At 43.2% G+C, this 23,632-nt stretch overlaps 1 protein-coding gene across 2 annotated transcripts; it reads left to right on the forward strand.

Annotated features, from left to right (window-relative positions):
- LOC115269543 (mitogen-activated protein kinase kinase kinase 15) lies at positions 1-23,352 on the forward strand. 2 transcript variants are annotated; one of them, XM_062843801.1, is made up of 8 exons: positions 2-760; positions 13,934-16,610; positions 17,301-17,474; positions 17,772-17,879; positions 18,154-18,259; positions 20,979-21,444; positions 21,506-22,226; positions 22,376-23,352. In XM_062843801.1, the coding sequence occupies exons 1-8, from the start codon at positions 736-738 to the stop codon at positions 22,647-22,649; spliced, it is 4,551 nt and encodes a 1,516-aa protein (XP_062699785.1). In that variant the 5' UTR covers positions 2-735; the 3' UTR covers positions 22,650-23,352. The 2 variants fall into 2 exon arrangements, with proteins under 2 accessions (XP_062699786.1, XP_062699785.1); XM_062843802.1 differs by lacking the exon at positions 17,772-17,879 and having other exon boundaries at positions 1-760.
- Positions 23,353-23,632: the final 280 nt, after the last annotated feature.

The following is a 23,632-nucleotide window of genomic DNA, read 5'->3' on the forward strand; positions in this document are numbered from 1 at the left end:
TCTGCAGTATAACATCGTCTTTGACGGTCGACCGCACCGTCGCCGTTAGTCGGTCAGTTTTGCGTTCATAGTTCACCGCGTCGGATGTGCTTCAATTTGGATAAGAGCTGTTTTTTTTTCGTTTGAGACGGTTCAAGTTCGAGAGTGGATCGCGCGCTGGATGACATCATTAGTCATCGGGTGGACCAGGTGCCATTGGCGTGATCGAAGGGATCTAAGGAAGCTTGTGAGCCGTGGTGATTCAAAGTGGTCCGCGCGAAAGTGGTGATAATTGCTCTTAAGTTGACCGCGTAAAAGTGTTGCGGTTGGAACGCTTAATCAGCCATGTAGAATGTGACAATGTGAAGTCGGTTGAACGTCAATTTGTTCTAATTGCCATATTTATAAAGCGGAAGAAAAGTTGAGACTAACGATTCTGTGAAGATAACTCATCCAGCGTAGCCCATCGTCTACGTTACAAGGCAGATAGGCTCATTTGGCGGTTGATCAGAGGCTGGGTCCATCTGGTGATTCGCGAATAGCGTGATTTTGCTCGATGTGATCATCGGTCGGAAATAGACGGCTCGTTTTTTGACTGTGTTTTTGGCGATTCGGGTGCTGTTTGGATTCTTGCGTGTTGCGAGAGGAAGATTTATTGTTGTTGCTCGAAGAGAGAAGATCGTTACCACCTACCTGTTTATCGTGTGGCCTACCATTGAGTAGACGTTGAAGTGAGCTGTCCCATTGAGGAAAAAAATGTATCCGTCACAGCTGCATAAAAGTGAGTATTCGGTATTTCGTTTAGACTTTAGAGTAATTCTACCGGAATGTTGGTGGGAACGCGAACATGACTATTTCGATAACTCTGACTTTGACCCATTCATAGTTTTTATATAGACAAAACATAGCAAACGAGTATGTGTCAGTTGGTGGTAGAAACTCTGAATCACGATTTTTTGTCTTATTGATGTAGCAAACTCAATAAACTGTTCTAAAAAAAAATAGTATGGAACGAGCTCACCACGTAGTTATCATGTCTTCCGGTCGCTTGAAGTTCAAAATTTCTTCGCGTTTCAAACTACAATTTTTGTTTTATTCTTTCGCTGTGAGTTCTATACTCTCTTTGTAGTTTAAAAATGTATTAGCCTCAATAGAACCCAGGCAGGCAAGCTAAATTTTAATGTGTTACGTCACCTTTCTCTGGAAACACCAAACGCCAAACAAACTGTTTTATTGATTGTTTAAAAATGCCGATTTCGGGGCTTTTTCATCGATTCTTTAGAAGTCGTTTGTCAAAACGTTATCTGTCTCACTTTTTTATCAATCACGTTTATTTGACTGAACACGAGCAGCGGCCGTAGGCAGTCGCGTGTTATTCCGAGTAACCTTCCGGGATAGGCACTAATCCGGGAGTTAGTAGAAACGCTAGACACGAGACTCATTCACGGTTTCATTCAGCTTTCGGTTATTTCTCATAGCTTGAATTATTTTGCCGCCAACTAGAAAAAGTGTGACTCATCGTTTCCAAATTATGAATGGGTACGTCTCTCTGCGCAAGTACAAACATCATCCCATAACGGTTAGGGGCAAAAATCGAACGAGGCTCCTTGACCTTGTGCGGAACTCCTCCGCATCTGGTTTCTGTTTTTTTTTTTGCTCAGTAGAAAACATTGCCTAATACAATGCGGACGCAATTCACTCCATCTATAAAACAAACAAACGTGATTCCGAGTGGTTTGGCTGATGATAAGCAGAGATCTCGTCTTTTCGGGATGGGTAGTTGGAGAGTGTTTGCCGTGGAATGTATCGGATAACGTTCTGCGGTGTTGTTTACATTAAGCACGGTTCAACGTGATTTGAATTTCTACCGTATTCAAATTAAGTAACCACAAGGGCAAGTAATTCAAGTTCAAATTTTAATAGCCAGGGACCAGGCACGTGCAACAGAACCCCATTGTGGATACGCATCGGAACGAGGGAGTGAACCTGTCCGTCCAGATAGGAATTCGTCGGCTGATAAGGCTATTTATTGATGGCGGGCGAAAACTTCCGTTTCAATCTGGACTGCAAATCGAAGAAGGGATTGATAACACTTTTGAGTGATGGTATGGCTGTTTGTTCGGTTTCTGGAATTTAGATAATAAATGTTGACGGAAAAATGCAAAGATTGATGTAGTGCTTATTTAATGCTTTTGTATGGTTTATACATTCTATGTGCTCCATGGCTTGTGAGTAGGCCAGCTATTTATAATTTTAAAATGGAATTACTTGATTATTGTTATTGTTATTGTTTATTTTAACTTGCAATTTAGAAAGAGGGAAAAACCCCTTTGAGTGATTTCGGCATTTTCAAAAACGAAATCTTTCTCAAAGAGGCACAAAACCTCTTTTTCTTTTCAAAAAAACATTACAAAAATAACTTAAAACTAAAGGCTCACACGGCAATGAACCATAACGGAGCCGCTATCTTGAAAAAGGACAGCATGCCAAATCGTAAAACGAGTCTCCGGAAATCCAGAAATCCTAATGGGGGAGGGGGAGAGGTCAGGGGGTCATCAGAAACGAATCTTCAAGGCTGAAAATAAAGAATACCAAAAAAAGGGGAACAGTATCAAACAAAATAGGCAATCTCATTTAGAAATTTGAACAAAAGTTTCAATATATGTTCATTTTTTAAGCCCAAAACATCCCGTATAGATACAGGAATTGAAAAACCTGCTGCAATTAGGCTATCAAATAATATCTTCCTCGGTGCAATAAACCGAGAACAATTAATTATAATGTGATCAATGTCTTCATACGTTAAGCCACATTCGCATAAGTTTGAATCTACAATGTTGATACGATACAAATGACTATTACAAATATAATGATTGGATATCGGTAAATTGATACACTATGCCCAGAAGGTCAACGAAGTTTCCCTAATTTGATCGAGAATCAAACCTGCCGTCTCCGAATGGACGATCCGCTAGACTAGACATTAGGAGACCCTAGTCAAAATAAACAAGCATCAAAACAACCCACGCGTCAACCTCTTCTAAAATAAGAATCAGTTGTCCAGATTTGTTCGGGAATTCCTCCTGTTGCAATTTCTGCGAGGGAGTTTTCTCAGAAGTCTCCGTGAAATCGTCCAGGAGTAGAGAACTACGATTCCTGTAAGACTTTATTTTTGGGTATTCTAAGGAGGGAGAGTTTTTTATGTGTTACTTAGAAGGTTCACTAGGTTATATTTTAGAAACCATAACAAGTATTTTTGAAGAGATCCCTCCAGGAGTTTTTGTGGGATTATCTTACTCATTCTTATGAGATTCTTCAGTGCAATTCCCTGGAATTCTTCCAGAAGTAGATTTAGGATTTCTTACGGTTTGAGCTAAAAATAACCTTATTGCAAAAGGAAGATTACCTTCTAAGATTTCTGCAATAATGTTTTTTGGAGATTCTTCAAATCGAGAAGCTTATTTGGGGTGATCCATAAAGTGCATCACGCTCAGAGAGTAAAAAAATCGAAGATAGAAATTAAAGATTGACATTCTCATTTTTCCATTCGTGTTTGGCCACATTCATTGTCAGCTGAATGCCTCTCTTTTTTCATTCAATTCTCTGTCACGAATATTTTTACGCACATCGTAAAATGTCCAATTTCTGTTAACAGTCGCACAATACGACTTAATAGACAAATAGAGAACATAATTAATATTCTAATTAACTACTATACACAAGTTTTGAGGTGGTTGGAAGTATAATCGGAAGTTACGGTCCAGTTTTATTTCTCAGTGAGAATTGTCAGTGACAGAAAAATGAATGAATAGGTGAAAAAATTCATTCACCAAAATGAATTTTATTTTGATCCCTCAGTTGAGAATTTTCAAAATTCACGTTGAATTTCATTCATTGAAAATGAAAATTTTAAACTCTGATCACGCTTAGAGAAGGTGTGGGGGTGGTTAGGAAAGTGTGACAAGCCACGTATTAAGTTTAGGAAATTTTAGCGTGATGTACTTAATGGATGTTCCCTTTTAGGATTTTTCAGGGAGTTCCTTCTGACGTTCTCCAAAGGATCTTATTGGAATTCACTCACATGTTTCTTTTCAAGTTAACCCAGTGTTGTTCTCAAAAGCTCAACCGCGAATTCCTCCATGAGTTTGTTTTTGCTGGTGTTAGGCCATTTGGCCGAATTTTCTTTGGCCGAGCGCCATTTGGCCGAACGCCATCTGACCGAAAAGGCCGTTTAACCGAATGACATTTGACCGAATTATGTTCTAATGAATGTATAGGCGTGAATACACTCTAGCTGTAAATATGATCATCACAATTATTTCTTTTTTTTTTTCAATCATAGACTATTCTTTCTAGTTTTACCACATAGGGATCAGTTGACGTTGACACTGCGAATATTCTTGTCAGAGTTTTTTCTTCTTTGAATCATATACAGTTCTTTCGAGTTTTACTGATGCAAAAAAGTGATCAAATTCATCATTCCTTTTTTGGCCAAACGGCATTCGGTCAAACGGCGTTCGTCCAAATTCCATTCGGCTAAACAAACCGGAACTTTTTTCTGATATTCCATTCATGAATTAATTAATGGTTTTCTTTAAGAGTTTCCTTTAAAATAGAATTGTGGAGTGGACCTGGTTGGAAGGTTAGAACACTTGACTTTCACGCCGAGGACCTGGGATCGAATCCCACTCCCGACAAACTCACAAAATGTGAGTTCTTACTTCGGAAGGGAAGTACAGCATGGGTTCCGAGATGAACTAGCCTAGGGCTAAAAATCTCGTTAATACAGTTAAAAAAAAATTAAAATAGAACACATATTGATGCTTTTTGGTCATATTAACCACTTCAAAAGCTAGTCTGAAAACCTAATCTCACGGGAAAATCTACAGCATAGGATTCCTGAACCCCTTCTGTCTATCTATCTATTATTGTGCGGCAAATCAAATTTCGTTATTTTGCGAAGAATGGAAGAAGTTAATTTTATGTGATTCATGACTTGTGTCTGTTAACCCCGATCTCCCATATGTAGCCGGGTTTGTAGACATAAATTATGTCACATAATTAAACATAATCCAGATTTTTTCTGCAGATTCTTCTAGGAATTCCATGTAGGGATCAGTACACGAATTCCACCTAGCATTCATCATCTGCCATCTGTGGATTACTCCACGAGTGCCATTTGTTGATTCCTTCAGGAATACCTGCTGGGAATTTCTACAGAAACTCTGTCTGAGGATTCTTCCAGAAGTGCCTTCTGTGGATTCCTCAGTTTTCCTCTATGGGTTTCCTTCTGGGGATTTCTCTTGGTGTTCAGAAGTTTCTTTAGGAATTCCAAGAAGAGTTTTGACTAAGATTCTTCCGGGAAACCCTTCTGGGGATTAAACCAGGTTTTTGATCTAGGCATTTCTTCGGGAACACCAGGAGATTCCCAGAAGAAGCTTCTGAAGGATTATGGGAGAATGGGCTCCTGCAGGATTCTCGGAAGAAATTCTTGGTAAAATCTTGCAAGAATTTACATAGGAAGTAAACCCCGGAGCTCAAAAGCAACTTCTGTTGCAATTTTAGAAAGTTTTTTTTGACTGAAACCAAACAATTAATTTCTTAAAGAATCTTAAATCCTGATGGTTCTCCGTAGTAACGCCAAGACGGTTTTGAAAAGAGGCGCCTGGGTTAATCCCAGAAGGAACTTCTGGAAAAATCAGGGTTCATGAACTCTTCTAGCCATCCAAATAAAAAAAGCTTATCAAATTCTAAGAGATAACCAAGCGGTTATCTGTGTCAGTATCAGTGTAATGTTCAGTATGGATGAGATTTGTCACGTTGAATTTGTAAAAAAAAGAATGCATTTGTAAGGAGTAGTGTAATTTCACGTACGCAGCTATCGCTACCTGTTTGCATCGGCTAATAGTCAGGATCTGGCTGAATGAATGCTGCCTATAAAATGCTATCCCAGATCGTCTTCCGTCGTCTGTCACCTAAAACGAATGAGTTCTTGGGAAGTTATCAAGGCGGCTTCATCGACGGCCGGTCGACAATGGACCAGATCTTTACCGTACGGCAAATCCTCCAGAAATGCCGTGAATACCAGGTCCCAACGCATCACCTGTTCATCGACTTCAAAGCGGCATACGACAGTATCGACCGCGCAGAGCTATGGAGAATCATGGACGAAGACGGCTTTCCTGGGAAGCTGACTAGACTGATTAAAGCAATGATGGACGGTATGCAAAACTGCGTAAGGGTTTCGGGTGAACTATCCAGTTCATTCGAATCTCGCCGGGGGCAGCGATAAGGTGATGGACTCTCATGCCTACTCTTCAACATCGCTCTGGAAGGTGTGATGCGACGAGTCGGGGAACGATTTTCACAAAATCCGGTCAATTTGTGTGCTTTGCGGCCGACATGGACATTATTGCCAGAACATTTGGAACGATGGCAGAGCTGTACACCCGCCTGAAACGCGAAGCAGCAAAGGTCGGACTGGTGGTGAATGTCTCAAAAACAAAGTATATGCTGATAGGCGGAACCGAACACGACCGGATCCGTCTGGGTAGTAATGTTATGATAGACGGGGATACTTTCTAGGTGGTGGAGGAATTCGTCTACCTCGGATCCTTACTGACGGCTGACAACAACGTGAGCCGTGAAATTCGGAGGCGCATCATCAGCGGAAGTCGGGCCTACTACGAGCTCCATAAGAAACTGGGGTCGAAAAAGATTCACCCACACACCAAATGCACCATGTACAAAACGCTAATAAGACCGATGATCATCTACGGGCACGAGACATGGACCATGCTCGAGGAGGACCTACAAGCACTCGGAGTTTTCGAGCGACGGGTGCTAAGGACGATCTTCGGCGGTGTGCAGGAGAACGGTGTGTGGCGGAGAAGGATGAACCACAAGCTCGCAGCACTTTACAGCGAACCCAGAATCCAGAAGGTGGCTAAAGCCGGAAGGACACGGAGTGCAGGGCATGTTGCAAGAATGCCGGACAACAACCCTGCAAAGCTGGTATTTGCAACTGATCCAGTTGGCACAAGAAAGCGTGGAGCGCAGAGAGCACGATGGGCGGTCCAGGTGGAGCGTGACCTGGCGAGCATTGGGCGCGACCGAGGTGGAGAGTGGCAGCCACAAACCGAGTATTGTAGCGTCGATTATGTCTTGCCTTAATGATGTTGAACAAATAAATGTAGCTATCGCTACCCTGCCCTATGCACGTACGGTGGTAGTTTCGGCAGCCCCCACCATGCTGTACAGAACTACAAGGACTACACGAATGGGCGGCCATGGAGGTGGCGAAATGGCCGGCCTCGGAAGACGAAATGGGTGGCCTTGGTGAGGAGGATCTTTGGCGGGTCAACGTCCCAAGGTTCGAGGTCAACGATCTTCAAAGCTGTGGATGATCAGCCTGGTAGAGAATAGTAGCAAAATTCAAAGTGTAAATATAGCTGAAGAGGTGGAAGTTGGAGTGTATGAAATTCAAGTGCTGAAAGACGGCGTGAAGAAGATAAGCAGAGCAGGTATTAAGGGGAATCCAGGACCTCGTGGTTTTATTTTGAAGCCAAACTTCGCGGTTTAGTTTAGAACCGCTATACTGCAGCGTTGACCCTAACCGGCTTTCAGTAGCGTGTCCGCCCAGCCTTGTACTCAAGTCGACAACCGAGCGTTCCGACGAAACCTATGCCTTTTCCAGTGAATCCACGGCTCATTACAGTCTAAAGTCCATCACCACGCTCATGGGGCGCACAGGACAAGAGGAAGGTCCCGGAGATACCGCAACCAACGAAAGAGTGGTGAAAGGAGTCGTCAAGAGACAGACAATCCCAGAATCCCAGAAAGATTACCTTGGTGAAACTAAACAGTACTTCAGGATATCCAAGAGATTACATAGAAAATTGCATGGGAGTCTCCAAAGCAGCGTTTCGCAAACTATGAACTTCCTCCAGTGATCCACAATGATGTCATTTTGGTAAAAAATATATTTTTATTCGTGATTATTCGTAGGGGACGTCCATGCGCTCAACGCATACTGAGCTTGCACCGATCTGATGGTGTTAGTCGAGCTTTAATATCAACATTCTAAAAACATTACGCTCAGTATATCAACACTCTTCAAATCCAAGCTTTTAGGAACTTTCTTAAGATGTACCTGTAGAATGCAACAAAAATAGTTTGGTTGAAATCCCCGGGTGATCGTAGCCTTCCCTTGTAAGAGCCAAAGGAGAGATAAAGTTGTGAACGACGGACTCTTACAGTGGTGTTTCGAATCCAATTTGACTTTCTATTCCGCAGAATCGTAACTTGTTCTGTGGCTTAGTTGGTTAAAACGTCGGACTAGCGATACGGAGTCGTGGGTTCGAATCCCACCAAAGCAAGTGGTAATTTTTTCACAAATTTATCTCTCATTTTGAAAATAAAACATACTTTGCCTTCAAATGCTTCAAGTTTTTAGTCTATTTCTGACATACTATACTGGCCAACTGGTATAGCCGGAAAAGGGCAATAATACCTGGACAAATTCTTGGACGAATCACTGGATGTATTCACGAAGAAATCCTTGCAGAAATCAAAGAAATCCCTAGAGAGCTACCTAATACAATTTCTAGAGTAATACTTGGAGGAACTAATGAAATAATTCCACAAGGGTCCTCTCTAGGTAAGTCTCTTGAATGACTTTCTGCATACATTCTGAAAGGAATCCTTGCAGGAATACCTGCCGGAATACCTGTGTAAATTCTTGAAGAATTTCCTGCTGAAACTGCTGGAGAATTTGTTAAAGGAATCCCTGAAAAAATGTTGAGGATATCCTTGGAGAAATATCAAAAGAAATCGTCAGATTAATTTCTTATGTTATCCCTATAACAATCTTTGGAGAAATTCATGACCGAGCTGCTGAATGCATCTCTAGAGAACTCTCTTAAAGAATTCCTAGATAAATTGCTGAAGGAATCCTGAACAAATCTGCAAGAATTCCTTTAATCCCGCTGAATTGCCTGGAGGCAGACCTGGGAAACATTTTTGATGCATCCCTGGGGAAAACGCTGAAAGAATTCCTGAAGGAATCCTGAAGTGAATTACTGATGGAATCTCTACAATAATTCCTGCAGTATTCCCAGGAAGGAATTCCTAAGGGAATCTCAGCAAGAGCCCCTGAAGAGATCCCAGGAGGAATTTAAAAATGGATTCTTGAAGCAATACCAGCTACAATTTCTTAACTTCCTGAAGAAATCCTAAGAAGAGTTCCTGAAGGAATTCCAAGAGAAATTTGTAAAGAAATCCTAGGAGGAATTCTTGAAATAATTTCGATAAAATAAATTCCTAATGGAATTCTGGAAACAATCCCTGGAGAAAATCCAGGAATCCTTGAGGACTGCTTTAAAAGATCCCATGGAATTCCTGAAAGAATCCTGAAGCAACTCCTGAAGAAATTATTGGAGGAATTCATGAAGGAATCTTGAGAGGAATGCCTTTAGTAATCTCGTGAGGAATACCTGATGAAATCTAAGAAGGGGGAATTCCTGATAGAAACCTTGAATGAATTCCTGAAGGTATTCCTGGAAGAATTTCGGAAACAATCTCTCGAGGGATTCCTGAATAAGTCCTGGAGGAATTTCTAAGCCAATCCCAGGAGAAATTCCTGATGGAACTCCTGAATTGTCATGTGCACCATAGTTGTCACATGTTATTAGGGATTCACCTAGAACATGGGACAACTATGCTGTACACGGCAGTGAAGAAATCCCTAGAGAAATTTTAGGAATACTTGAAGAATTCTAGAAGGGACCTAGTAGGAATTCCTGAAGGAATAGCTGGAGCAACTTCTGAAGGTATTTCTTAAGGAATCACTAGTGGAATTCCTGAAGGTATTCCGGGAAGCATTCCTGGAGGAATTCTTTAAGAACTCTCATGAGAAATTCCTGAAGAAACCCCTGCAGCAACTGCTGAAGGAATCCCTAGAGAAATTCCAGGAATGTATGGGGAATTCCTTAAAGGATCACAGGAGCAGTTCATAAATGAATTCCTGGAGCAACTCCTGAAGAAAAATCTCTAGTAGACTTCCAGAAAAAAAAAATCCCAAAAAAAAATATGCAGGAATCTTTTGAAAAATTTCAAATGGAATTATCATAAAAATCTCTGGAGAAACACTTGTGGGAATAATCGAAACAAACACTGCAATAATCACTGGAGGGAGGACATAACTAAAAAAATATGGAGGAATGTCCGGTGAAATACCGAGAGAAATTCCTGAAAGAATCTTTGGAGCAATAAGTGAAGGAAGTTCCTGTAGGAATTCTCCGATACATCCCTGCAGAATCCTGTGTAAGAATTTGTGAAAAAGAAATCGTGGAAGTAATTTCTTGAAGCATTTCTCGGATTATGCCTTGAAACAATCACTATCGAGGCCTCTCAAGATATCCCTGGAGGAATTAAGTAAGAAATGCTTGGGATTTTTTTTAAGAATCCCTTGAGAAATTCCTGCAGTAATCCTTGAAAGAATTCATAAAGAAATCACAGGTTGGGAGCGGACCTGGTGTAATGGTTAAAGTTCGTGATTATCACGCCGAGGGCCTGGGACGAATCCCACTCCCGACATACTCACAAAAATTTCGGAAGGAAAGTAAACTTGTTGCGTTGGTCCCTAGATGAACTAGTCCCGAGATAAAAATCTCGTGAAAACAGAAAAAAATCTCAAGTTTTTTTTGCTCTTATAACGACGTTAGTTTGATATTGAAAAAATGTGATTTTGATGGTGTTCAAGAAAATCCCTTCCGTAGCAAGTTCCGGAATATCCGCATAATTGGTCCATTGATTTGACATGCTAATTTTGTATTTTCATAAACAAAAAACCCTAATTAATCCACCTAGTGGTGATGGTGCCTTTCTCGTGCTTTAAAATATCCTTTCAACAAAACTCGAGCGACATGTTGATGACATTGACATAAATACAAAATGTAAACTGCTTGCTAAATCTACTCAATATGGATATATTTTATATTAGCATAACATCCAATATTCAGAAAAAATAAGACAACGATCCAAAACTCATACTAAACAAGTGTCATGAAGCCGCAAAATTTTGAAACGTCATTTTAGATTTTCCGGTCACCATTTTATGACTCCGGATATCTACCCCAACTAAACTAACCGCCATCTTGAACATTGAGACACCATCTTGGATGTTCTGGTATTCATTTTTGGACTCTGCACCTAAAATTACATAAAATAGTCGCCGTATTGAATTTTGGCATGTCAGCTTGGGTTTTCTGATTACAAATTTTGAATTCTGGACATATTTTCATACAAAATATGCCCATAATGCAAGAATTAAAAATCCTATAAAATAGGCACTAATACTGAATTAATACTGATTAATACTGGGCCATTATCTTGGACTTTGGACCGCTATTTTGGATACTCTGGTGGACTCCAAACAAATTTCCCATACCAAATACACTTATTTTACATAGTTTTGGAGCTCAAAATTCCTTAAAACAGCCACCATCTTCTGTTTACGCGATCAAATTCTTATTTTTCCATTCAACGTTGACCAATCCTGCTATTACTTTACACCTTAGGAATCTGAAATGGTACGATTTGATGAGATCGCTTTAGTTTTGTTTATATTTTGTTCTCATATATGAGAACTTAGACCTATTCGTCACTGTTGTTCATACCTAATGTTTATCAGGCCATTAAACAAAGCCACGATTTAATTTTTCACATGAACGTTGGTTCTGCTACACAACATCTAATCTCTAATGTGATCTAAGGCTATTTTCTTGCTAACCGTTCATTAGATTATCAAAAAATCTGCGATCTGATGTGTCGTATGTATGGGTTTGGTTCATTTTTATACTATTTATACATTTTTATATTATTTGATTCCATGAGTCATGACACTACCGGTTGTCCCAATTATGGTCTGAGAATAGTTTATTGCTATTTATTCACCTTTACCTAATCACCGCGATTTAATATATATCACATGAATGGGTTTGCTTCACTTTTACTTCTAACCACTTTCGAAGCCACAGCTGAACCCGCAACACTACCGGGAATCTAATGTGGTCTGACCCTATTTTTCCATCAGGTCGTCGATAAGTCGTGATCAGTCTTCGTTCTATTGCTCGTGTTGTGTGTAGGTAAGAGGTAACGATAGCGCACGAATGCAACAAAGCCGACTGACACCCGACTGCGGCAACGAAATGAAGGTAGTAAAAAGTGTAGAATGTTTACAAGACTGGTCGTGATTTGATGTACCGCATCCATGGGTTTGGTTAAATTTTACATTTTACTACCCGGATCTGATTCCGGGTATCCACCGGCTGAACCAAATATGGTCTAACACTATTGTCTTGTTAACTGCTCATCGGTTAACCAAAAACGCTGCAAATTGAAGGTGCCACATGCAGGGTTTGACAATTTCGACGGGACTCTCTGAACCAATTCCGGACCATTACCAGTGACGTAAGGCTATTTTCTAGCTAACTGTTCATCAGGTTATCGCAAAAGCCACGATTTGATGTGTCACATGCCTGGATTTTATTCATTTTTACATTTGGCCTCTTCCGGCCACTCAAAACCGATTCCGAAACACTTGCTGACCGTTGATTAGGTAATCTAAAAAGCCGCTATTTGATGTGACGCATGTACGGGTTTGTTTCTCTTTCAGATTTAACCACTTCAGCGGGAACCCCGGAACGGGTTCCGGAACACTACTGGTTCAGATATGATCTGAGATGGTTTTCCTGCTCATTGTCCATCAGGTCATCGAAAATGCCGTGGTTTGATGTGTCGCATGCATGGGTTTGGTTCAATTATATATTTGGCCACTTCCAGCGGGACGCCTAGAACCGGTTTCGGAACACTACCGGTTCAGATATGGTCTGAGATGATTTTCCTGCTCATTGTCCATCAGGTCATCTAAAATGCCGTGGTTTGATGTGTCGCTTGCATGGGTTTGGTACAATTGTATATTTGGCCACTTCCAGCGGGACGCCTAGAACCGGTTCCGGAACACTACCGGTTCAGATACGGTCTGAGATGATTTTCCTGCTCATTGTCCATCAGGTCATCTAAAATGCCGTGGTTTGATGTGTCGCTTGCATGAGTTTGGTACAATTGTATATTTGGCCACTTACAGTGGGACGCCCAGAACCGGTTCGGGAACACTACCGGTTCAGATATGGACTGAGACTATTTTCCTGAATACCGCTCATCAGGTTATCGAAAATGCCGTGGTTTGATGTGTCTCATGCATGGGTTTGGTTCACTTTGATATTTGCCACTTCCGGCGGGACACCCGGAACCGGTTCCGGAACACTACCGGTTCAGATATGGTCTTAGACAATTTTTATGCTTACCACTCATCAGGTTATCGAAAATGCCGTGGTTTGATGTGTCGCATGCATTGGTTTGATGCATTTTCATATCTGGTCCCTTCCTGGGGTACCGTTCCGGAACACCTAAATGGCCATATCTCCGGAACGGCTGAACCGATCCGAACCATTTTCAATAGGAAACAATGGGACCAGATTCCGCGTCGAATGAACCGTCGGTCATCGAAATCGGATGAGGTTTACTGCCAAAAAGTGATGTGAGTTTTTTTGTACACACACATACACACACACACACATACACACACACACACAGACATCACCTCAATTCGTCGAGCTGAGTCGATTGTTATATAAGACTTGACCCCTCCGGAGGCTCTATCAAATTTTCGTTTTTGGAGTGAACATATAGCCTTTCGGTACACCTTGGTGTACGAGAAAGGCAAAAATGGCAAAAGTTTAGTCATCCAACCATGTTGAAATTTATGCAATTTAAGTTACAATACAGTTTTTACAATACAGAAATCACCTAGGGGTTGATAATCTTGTTTTCAAATCACATTCATCTGCACTACCTATTCTATTGAAAGCTCCTTTATCTCCTCTCGTTTCAGAACCCCTCCCGTCGCCGGGCATCAACGCAGGCTCCTTCGCCGACAGCATGTCCAATCTGAGCGACGTATCCTCCACCACGGCCATCCTGAACAATAATGCTCCGGGCACTCCGGCCAACCCGGCCAACAGTGTCAGCGGTTCCCAGACGGGTTCAAGCCGACCGCGGATGGACATTGCTTGTGTTATTGATACGAGCCAATCGCAACGGAAGGCCGCCTTCGAGGAGCTGAAACTGGCATGCGTTCAGGTGTGTGCCAACTTGCAACTGTTGGAGTTCGAGAAGCTGGACTTCGGGGAGCTCAACACGGTGGACAGTTTCTACAGTGCCGATGTGGCCGTGGTGGATCTGAGCGTGCGTGCTCAGCAGAGTACGCTGAGCTATCATCTGGGGGTTCGGGAGAGCTTCGAGATGAAGGAAAACATTGTGATCTATAACGATTCGGATAGTGAGGCTACGTTGAGGATGAAAATCTCGTGTGGGAATTACACATTTGTGCCTTATAGGGCGGTGGAAGGGGCGGGGTGCGTGGTGACGAATCCGAGTAAGGTGGGATATTCGGAAGAGGTGGATTCGAAAATAAGCCTGCTGAGTAGGTTAAGGAAGATCTTTCAGGACGTGGAGATCCAGTCGAAGGCGCACTTGAGGGAGAAATTTTTGGCTGATTTGAGAAGTTTAAGGGATCAATACGCAGGGAATGTGGAGGAACTGCAGAAAATGCTGAGGAATATGAGGAAGAGGTTGGACGATCCTCACGTTCTGTCAAAGGAGATCGTTCAAACGTACATGCTTTCGTTGAGAGATGTCCAAGATTACGATGCCATGGTTCAGTTAGTGGATGATCTTCAGACGGTTCCAAATAAACAGCATTATATAAGTACGGGAAACATGAACTACCTGTATGCGTTTGCATTGAATAGAAGGAATAAAGAAGGTGATAGAGATAGAGCATTGAAAACCTGTACAAAAGCATTGGAAAAGAAAGAGAATCATTTTCCTGACATGCTGTGCCTTTGCGGAAGGATCTACAAAGATATTTTTGTAGAATCAAATCGCACGGATTTGGAATCGTTGAAAAACGCAATAACGTGGTATCGCAAAAGCTTCTTGATCCAACCCAACGAATTTGCCGGAATCAATTTGGCAACACTGTTGGTGATCGAGGGCAAGGATTTCTCAGATTCAGAACTACAACACATCGGAATGATTCTGAGCAATCTGATCGGTAAGAAAGGATCGCTTTCGTCGATCAAAGACTACTGGAACGTGGCAACGTTCTTCGAAATCTCAGTTCTGGCGGAAAACTACGCCAAAGCCATTCAAGCGGCCGAATGCATGTTCCGGCTCAAACCTCCCAAGTGGTACCTTAAATCGACCATCGGGAACATCACGTTGATCGATTGTTCTCGAAGAAAATCCGAGGAATCGCTCGCCTCGATCGAACAGCAAATCTTCCAGTTTTGGATGGAGTTTTTCATGGAAGCTACCAACGCTGAACCGTCCTCAACGGTCCGATGTCCCATCCTGATTCAAGAAACGCAAAAAGTTCTCTTTCCGTCGTACGTTTCGATCCACATGGATGCCGACCAGAAGTCGATAGACATAGTCAACATCTGCCAGCAGCACGAGAAGGACAAGTGCCGGAAGGTGCACAACTTCAACTTTCTTGCCAGCCAGATCAAATCGGTCAGTTTGTACAAACGGGACGAGCGATGTGCGTTTCTGTACGTGCAGCAGAACTCCGACGATTTTCAGATGTACTTCCCGTCGGTGCAGTGTCGGCAGCAGTTCTACGACTTGATCTTGCAGATGACTGCCGATCAGAATTCCGGATTCATAGATCTATCGACGGAGACCATGAGCGACGAGATCAAGTACGAGTACGAGATGGACGATCAGACGAGGAGGATCGTGTTGGGTCGGGGTACCTACGGTACGGTTTATGCAGCGAGAGATCTGAATACGCAGGTGAAGATCGCTGTGAAGGAAGTTCCGGAGAAGTACAGTCACGAGGTGCAACCGCTGCACGAAGAGATCAAACTGCACTCGCAGTTGCGGCACCGAAACATTGTGCAGTACTGGGGATCGAAATCGGAGGACAACTACTTCAAGATCTTCATGGAGCAGGTTCCGGGAGGATCGCTTTCTGCGCTGCTACGATCCAAGTGGGGACCGCTTAAGGACAACGAAGCCACCATTGCATTCTACTCGAAGCAGATATTGGAGGGATTGAAGTACCTGCATGAACAGAAGATCGTCCACAGGGATATCAAGGGGGATAACGTGTTGGTGAACACTTACAGCGGAGTGGTCAAAATCTCCGACTTCGGTACATCGAAACGGTTGGCCGGAATCAATCCGGTGACGGAAACCTTCACCGGTACGCTGCAGTACATGGCCCCCGAAGTAATCGACCAAGGTGTGCGAGGTTACGGACCGGCTGCGGACATATGGTCATTTGGGTGCACCGCTGTTGAAATGGCCACAGGGAAGCCGCCGTTCGTGGAGCTCGGTTCACCGCAGGCAGCCATGTTCAAGGTGGGTTTCTACAAAAAGCACCCGGAAATACCGGCTGAACTGTCCCCGGTCGCCAAGAACTTCATCAAGCGCTGCTTCGAAGTGGACGTAGATAAACGGGCAACGGCTGCCGAGCTGCTGGACGATCCGTTCCTGTCAGAGTAAGTACACTGAATGAAGGTGGGTAATTTGGCAAAATAGAGTATTTGCGTTAATTTTATTCCAGAGATGTTTCAGGGGTGTTCTATGATGCTCCAGAGAATTTCAGAGGGATTCAGGGGTGTTCGATAGGGTTTCATAGAACGTTCTATGGGGTTTTACATGCGTTCCTTAGGATTTCATGGGTGTACCATGGGGTGCCAAGGGGTTTTAGAGGCGTTCCAGAGATGTTCCAGAGCATTTCAGGGGTGTTACAGTGTCGCCCAGGAGTTTCAGAGGTGTTCCGGGTAATTTGAAGGAGTTTCAGTTCCAGAAAGTTTCAGAAGATTTCAGGTGCATTTCAGCGCGTTCCATGGGATACATTGGGTAAAAGGGGGTTTCAGGGGCGTTGCAGTATCTTCCAGAGATCTCAGGGTGTTCCGAGGCATTTTAAGGGGTTCCCGTGGCTTTCCAGGGGATTTTATGGGTGTTACTTGAGGTGTCTTAGTATTTAAAGGCTTTGCGGGGGTTTTAGTCGGTTTCAGGGGTGTTTCAGTATGTTCCCGGGGGGTTTAATGACGTTCCATGGAGTTTCAGGTGCGTTTCAGGTTCCATGAGCGTTCCATGGAATTTCAGGGACATTCCAGAGGCTGCCAAATGACCCGCACCTTTGCATTATTGCTCATTCACTAATCAAATTTTTATCCAAACAGCAAACACAAGAAGATGCGTGCCTCGATCAGCATCCCTCCGTCCACGATCAGTGCTGGCGCAGCTGAGTTCTCCCGAAGTGTCAGCATGCCGGCCGATCGTCACATCAGCAAAACTCTAATATCCCAACAAAGCACGGCCAGTTGCAATACTCCAAGCATCAACTCAGAAACAGAGTGAGTTTTCTTATTTCATTTCAAGCTTATATTCAAGCATTACCTATTTATATTTATTTCGATCTTTATCGCTAGTTTGCAATTGTTTTCTTTGAATTAATCTTAAATGGTTCATTCTGTTATCCTGATATTTCTGTTCCGTTCTGTTTCATTTCTAAACCTACTCACTGTCCTGCTTGACTTTGTTTCGATCGCATCCCAAATATCGTAACAAAACACCATCAATAAAACCTACAACAACAACTACCTCCGCCACCACCATTACTGTAATCTGTGACAATCCGACAACAACAACAGCTGCATCCCACCGACATTCGCCTCGACCAGATCGGCCTCGATCCGGAAGAACAAACATCTCGCCCATCTTGCGCCGATCCAAATGCCAAATCATGTCAGTAGCATTGGGTGAGTAGTAACAACCATCAGAACTAAGGAGGTTCTTCTATGTCAGAGTCAATCGAATCATATTCTCGAAGACACTTTCTTCCTGTTACTATCTTGTACTGGTTATAATGATTATTAGTTTTTCTTTAAAATTATGTTGTATTTCGTCTTTGAGCTTATTGGCTTTCCGTTACCAAAAAAAAAATCTTTGTTTACTTATCATTACTCAATTGAATTAGAAATACTTATATCACATTGGTAATTGTAGTCCATAATAATTGAAACATTTTTTTAGGAATCTTGCCGAAACGCCATCATTGGAAATTGAATCTATGGAACCACCACCGGCTGGGTTCCAGCTCAACCGACGAAGTTCCTCCGGAGGATTACTTTCGCCTGAGGTATGTACTATTCGCTTATTTCGTTTATTTCTATTGCTTCGGTGCCATAAGGGCGTATTGAAAGCCAAAATCATTTGTACTACTTGAGAGTTCAATGCATTCCCATATGCCTCGCAAGATGCTTATGAGACCTGCGTCTATGTACGTAGCATTATGGCGGGCAATACAGTGAAAGTTTATCTGTTGAGAAAGCCAACTCAAGATCCACATTCAAGATCTAACCCCTCGACCAATCTACGATTCTGTATCCGGAGCACTGATACTTGCATATCAGAGCAACGTTATCAGCGTTATCAGCCAGTACGTAGTCATTAACTGCCGTGAATCGCATATCAGTCCCATCTTTGCTGGATTTCCTATGCAAATGGGACAGATATGCGATTCACGGCAGTTAAGGTGTTCCATAGTTATGGGCTATCACAATACCCACAATTTGGTTCACAATCAATGGCACCTACCAGGATCTCGTCGATTACGATGAGGACAGGTAGTGGTGAAAATATACCTCCTTGCCTCACTCCAGCTACGACCCGGCTGGGATCGGTCAAGACACTGACGTTGCGCAGTACTCTGCACAAAACTGCCCTGTACTGTGCTTCAATGAGGCCGATGATTTTCTCAAGGAAACCCTTGCGCCTGAGAGCTCTCCACATATTTTCGTGACCCTGATCGTCTCGAAAGCTTTATCGTAATCAATGGGCACCTGGCAGAGAAACTCTCGAACAATATGATCTATACATGAACGTCCGGCACGGAATCCTGCTTGCTGCCGTCGGAGAGTTGCGTCAATCTTCTACTGTATCCGGTTAGGGATCACTTAGCAGAGGACTTTGAGGATTATACTCAGTAGCATGATACCACGCCAATTATCCCGAAGCAAAGTCTAGCCGAAGTGTCCGACCCATACAAATTAAAAAAAATGTACATAATAAAAGTCTTTAATAGCTGAGGGGCAGAGATGGCATGCTCCTCAGTGCGAAACGTGAGAAGAGAAAACATACACTCTACACACGACTTTCAACGAGAGCGAGGGTGAACTACGCAACTTTTTTCACACACAAACCAGCCGCTCACTCTCTGGCATCCATCGCGGCACACTCAAAATGAGTGCTCAAACAAATGTTAGAAGAAACATGTTTTTCCAGTTTCTGCGTGCACATTTTGTGCGCGCTGAAAATGTGCACACAAAAATTCGTGTTGAGAGCGCACTCAGTCGTACTTCCAGTGCATTACTGTGTGTACCACAGGAGTATGAAAGTACTTGCTTGTCTAAGATATCACATAAATCACAGACAAATAGATGTGACTCTAACGAAATTTCAATCTCATATATCTCATGATCCTGATTACTTAGAGAATTGGTGTCTTCGGCAAAGTTGTTTGGCTGGTCAAGGACTAACCGATAATAAGACTTAAGATTCAAAATTCCACCACTAGGCGGTGCTAGTGAGCTAACAAATTTTGTTTTTCATATATATCACGAAAAATTGCAAAAAAATGCAACTAGCGCCGCCTAGCTGCAGAAACTTGAACCAAACGGTAATTATTCTGAAAGCCCTTGATCTACCAAACAATATTGCCGAAGACGCCATCTTTCTACAAAATGAGGATGCTGAGATATGTGAAATTTAAAATTTGTTTGCTCTCTAGCGCCGCCTAGCGGTGGAATTCCGAATCTTAAGTCTTATTATCGGTTAGTCCTTGACCAGCCAAACAACTTTGCCGAAGACACCAACTCTCTAACTAATCAGGATCATGAGATATATAAGATTGAAATTTCGTTAGTGTCACATCTACTTGTCTGTGATTTATGTGATATCTTAGACAATCAGATGCAACACTGACAAAATTTCCATCCCATATATCTCAGGATCCTGATTACTTAGAGAGTTGGTTTCTTCGGCAAAGTTGTTCAGCTGGTCAAGCGCTTTCAGAATATGGGCCGTATGATTCGTGATTTCACCGCTAGGCGGCGCTAGATAGCGTACAAATTTTCCATTTCACATATCTCAGCATTCTGATTCTTTAGAAAGATGGTGTCTTCGGCAAATTTTTTTGGTAGATCAAGGGCTTTCAGAATTATTATCGTTTGGTTCGAGTTTCTGCAGCTAGGCGGCGCTAGTTGCAATTGTTTGCAAATTTTCCTGATATATATGACAAACAAAATTTATTAGCTCACTAGCACCGCCTGTTGGTGGAATTTGGAATCAAAATATCCATCAACTATAAGTCCTTGACTAGCTTAAGACGTCTGCTTGTCTCTGGTATCACAGGATTTGATACCTCTTAGCGGTTTTTGGACTCACTGGCATGCTTTCGGTTCACCAAATGCTCAAGCAACATTGACCCCTTTGAACACACTGCGTGTGCACTGAGTTCTGTTTTTTTCTGCGTGCGCGCAGAAATTGCGCACTGGGATTATGACTTGCGGGCTCTTATTGCTCTCACGCAGCACTCTAATCACCCGCACAAAAACTCTGCGTGAGAGAAATTATGTACATTTTATTGTGCGTTTTTTCTCTTTCTCTTTTGCAAGGAAAATGAAACTGAGAAGTTCTGTGAAAGATGAGCGTAAATGGGCACAGTTTCTGCGTGACATGCCATCCCTGCTGAGGGGCATGATTTGAGATGACCAAAAATAAGTCTACGTAGACCTCGCCAAAGCTCTCCCTGAATTATTTAAAAAAATAACTCATTCTCCACATCCTCTCTTCCTTAGGTTGAACTCCCTACGACGTCCAGCAAATCTCCCCTCCTGGCCGGCGAGGCCAACGAAAGTGACGGCTTCTACCTGCTCAAAAAAGACTCCCAACGTCGCGCCACGCTGCACAAGGTCCTAGAGCACGACGAGCGCAAAATATGCCAGGTGTGGATGGAAAAGATCGTCTCCGACCGGAAGGAGGCGGTCGACATCACCCAGTCCCATCTGGAGACGCTCATCAAGGCCCTGCGAACGTACATCACCGAGCAGAAGAAGGAACATCTGGAGGGGGCCATCAGCGGGCTGAAGAAGAGTCTGGACTTTGACTCGACGGCGATCGATCATCTGCACTTGGCGATGTACTCGTTCCAGGATGCGGTCATTACGGTGCTGCGATCGCACAACATAAAGCCCCACTGGATGTTTGCGCTGGATAACCTGGTCAAGAGTGCCGTCCAGGCGGCGATTATCATACTTTCGCCTGGTAAATGGTTTGCTGATTTCCGGAAACATTCCGTAAAATACTAATAATTTCACTTTTTTAGAACTGGGTCGGAACCTAGCCGGACATGGCCATAATGATGATGATGACGATGAGGATGATGATGCGGAAAATGACCGGAACCGAGGAGATGCAGCTCGGGGTGGCATCGATGACGACGACGATGATGGGGAACTGTCCACATCGGGTGTGGGCACCGTAAACTCGGTAGCAGTGGCAAAACCCGCCAAGCTAAGCCGCACCAAGATGATCAATGATCAAATTACTGCTCTGCGAGCGGAGAACCTAAGACTGATGGAAGATCTGTACGAATCTCACAAAATGTATCACGGAGTTTTCAAAACAGCTCTCAAAGGACAGACCACAAACACTGAAATGGTGCGTGCACTGGCGAGTCAGCTGATGTCGGTGGCAAGTCGGCAGGATCATAATTCCCAGGGGTACGCCAGTGACCTGACGGAGAGCCCTGGAATAGCTGATGAAGTGGACGCCGCGAACAACAACTTCCTGAGGCCAACGGCTCCAACCAGACAGCATTCGGTGCGAGCCGGATTGGACCGACGAACGCCGGTTCGGGTGGCTCCGTTTGATGGTGTGTCGGAATCGATGGCTGCCGGCAGTCAGCCGGATACGCGATTGGACGAGTGGCTGGTGCAGCATGGATTCAACGATCACGTTCGAAGCACTATTCACTTTGAGGAGTTTAGCTACGAGGACTTTATCTACGCGATGGAGCAGGACGATCTACGCAGGATAGGTTTGAGGTAAGTCAATATTAGAGGGAAAACATTCTATCAAACTCCCCTAAGTATTCAGTCTCCCCAGTGTCTCTTATTTAGAATCAGATATCGGTGCATGTTGCACCGTTAAATTGTGTAACAGATTCCCACTAACTGGGCAATACGTTTTTCAGAGTCGGCACCGAGGTAAGACTGTGGCGGGCGATTCGAGTACACCGGCATCGCTTCCCCCAGCCGCCATGGTCCCCAACGGAAGATCTTCGCCATCCAGTCCTCTCGCCCCAGTCGCATTCCTCCTCCTCTCTGGCAACGGTCCTCAATGCCAACGTGGGTGAACCGGCGCCGAAACCGATCTCCAACTCCAACAGTTACGACTCGAACTGTTCGGCGTGCACGACATCCACTTCGTCGGAGTACGAATCGTGCAATGGAATTGATTCGTCCTGAGGAAAACGTCGCCGCGTCACCTTCCGGCAAGGCGGCAATCGTGGCAATAATAGCAACAAGCGCAGCAAATAAGGTGGCTGTCGCCAAACGTGAGGCAATAAACCAGTGAAACGGCGGAACAGAATCCCAACAACACTACTCTTAAGACCTGCTTTTAGCATGTAAGGTAAGCAGTTATTTTCCCCTCATCTCAATTTACACGTAGAACTATAGTTCGCTCTTGCTCTCTTGAGTGGAGAATTCATTGTTGTTACAAAACAGTCCTCTAAATTGATAGGTTTTAAACTAGGTTCATAAGTCAAGCATTATTCAATCGTCTCGCATACATTTTTGTCGATCATTGTTAGGTACGAGTAGCTCTTTGTAAAAGTGCGATTTCATGTCTCTCTTTATGTTTTTATCTGTTTTCGGTCTATAAGTACTAAGTCAAAAGACCACTAATGGTCTTTTGATGTGTTTTCAAAATTGTTAATTATCTCAAAGTTTTTTTTCTGTGTTTTCGTATCAAAATTGTTGATATTAGGCCATAGGAGAACATCCTTTAATCGTACACGCAAAGCTTCGAAAGTTTTGTGGCACATTGTGTTAGTAGGAGTTGCCATATTTATCTACTTGTTAAGGCTCAAAGTGGTAGCACAAGTGCATGCCGATATATTGTATGATTTACAATAAATTGTGTATCTTCTTGAAGGTCAAGTTTAAATCTTTGCTATTACTGAGTTTGGTTCGAAGTTTAGTGGATTGATATCACAGCCATGGTTAACCCTTTTATCACGGTCGACAGTTCGGTCTTGTAGTAATCAGAAGCGCTCTGTTTCCTCTGTTTCGCTCCGCGTGCGTCTGTTTACGAAAGTTCTACGAGAAGCTGAACCGCTCGCGCAGAAGCTCTGTGCCACAAGCCGACATGTGCCGAGATAATCACGGGAATATTCTTACGAGCGAGCGTGAGGTGGTCGAGAGGTGACGGCAGCACCTCAATGGCG

This window comes from Aedes albopictus, unplaced genomic scaffold, assembly GCF_035046485.1.
Source record: "Aedes albopictus strain Foshan unplaced genomic scaffold, AalbF5 HiC_scaffold_55, whole genome shotgun sequence".
Lineage (NCBI taxonomy): Eukaryota > Metazoa > Arthropoda > Insecta > Diptera > Culicidae > Aedes > Aedes albopictus.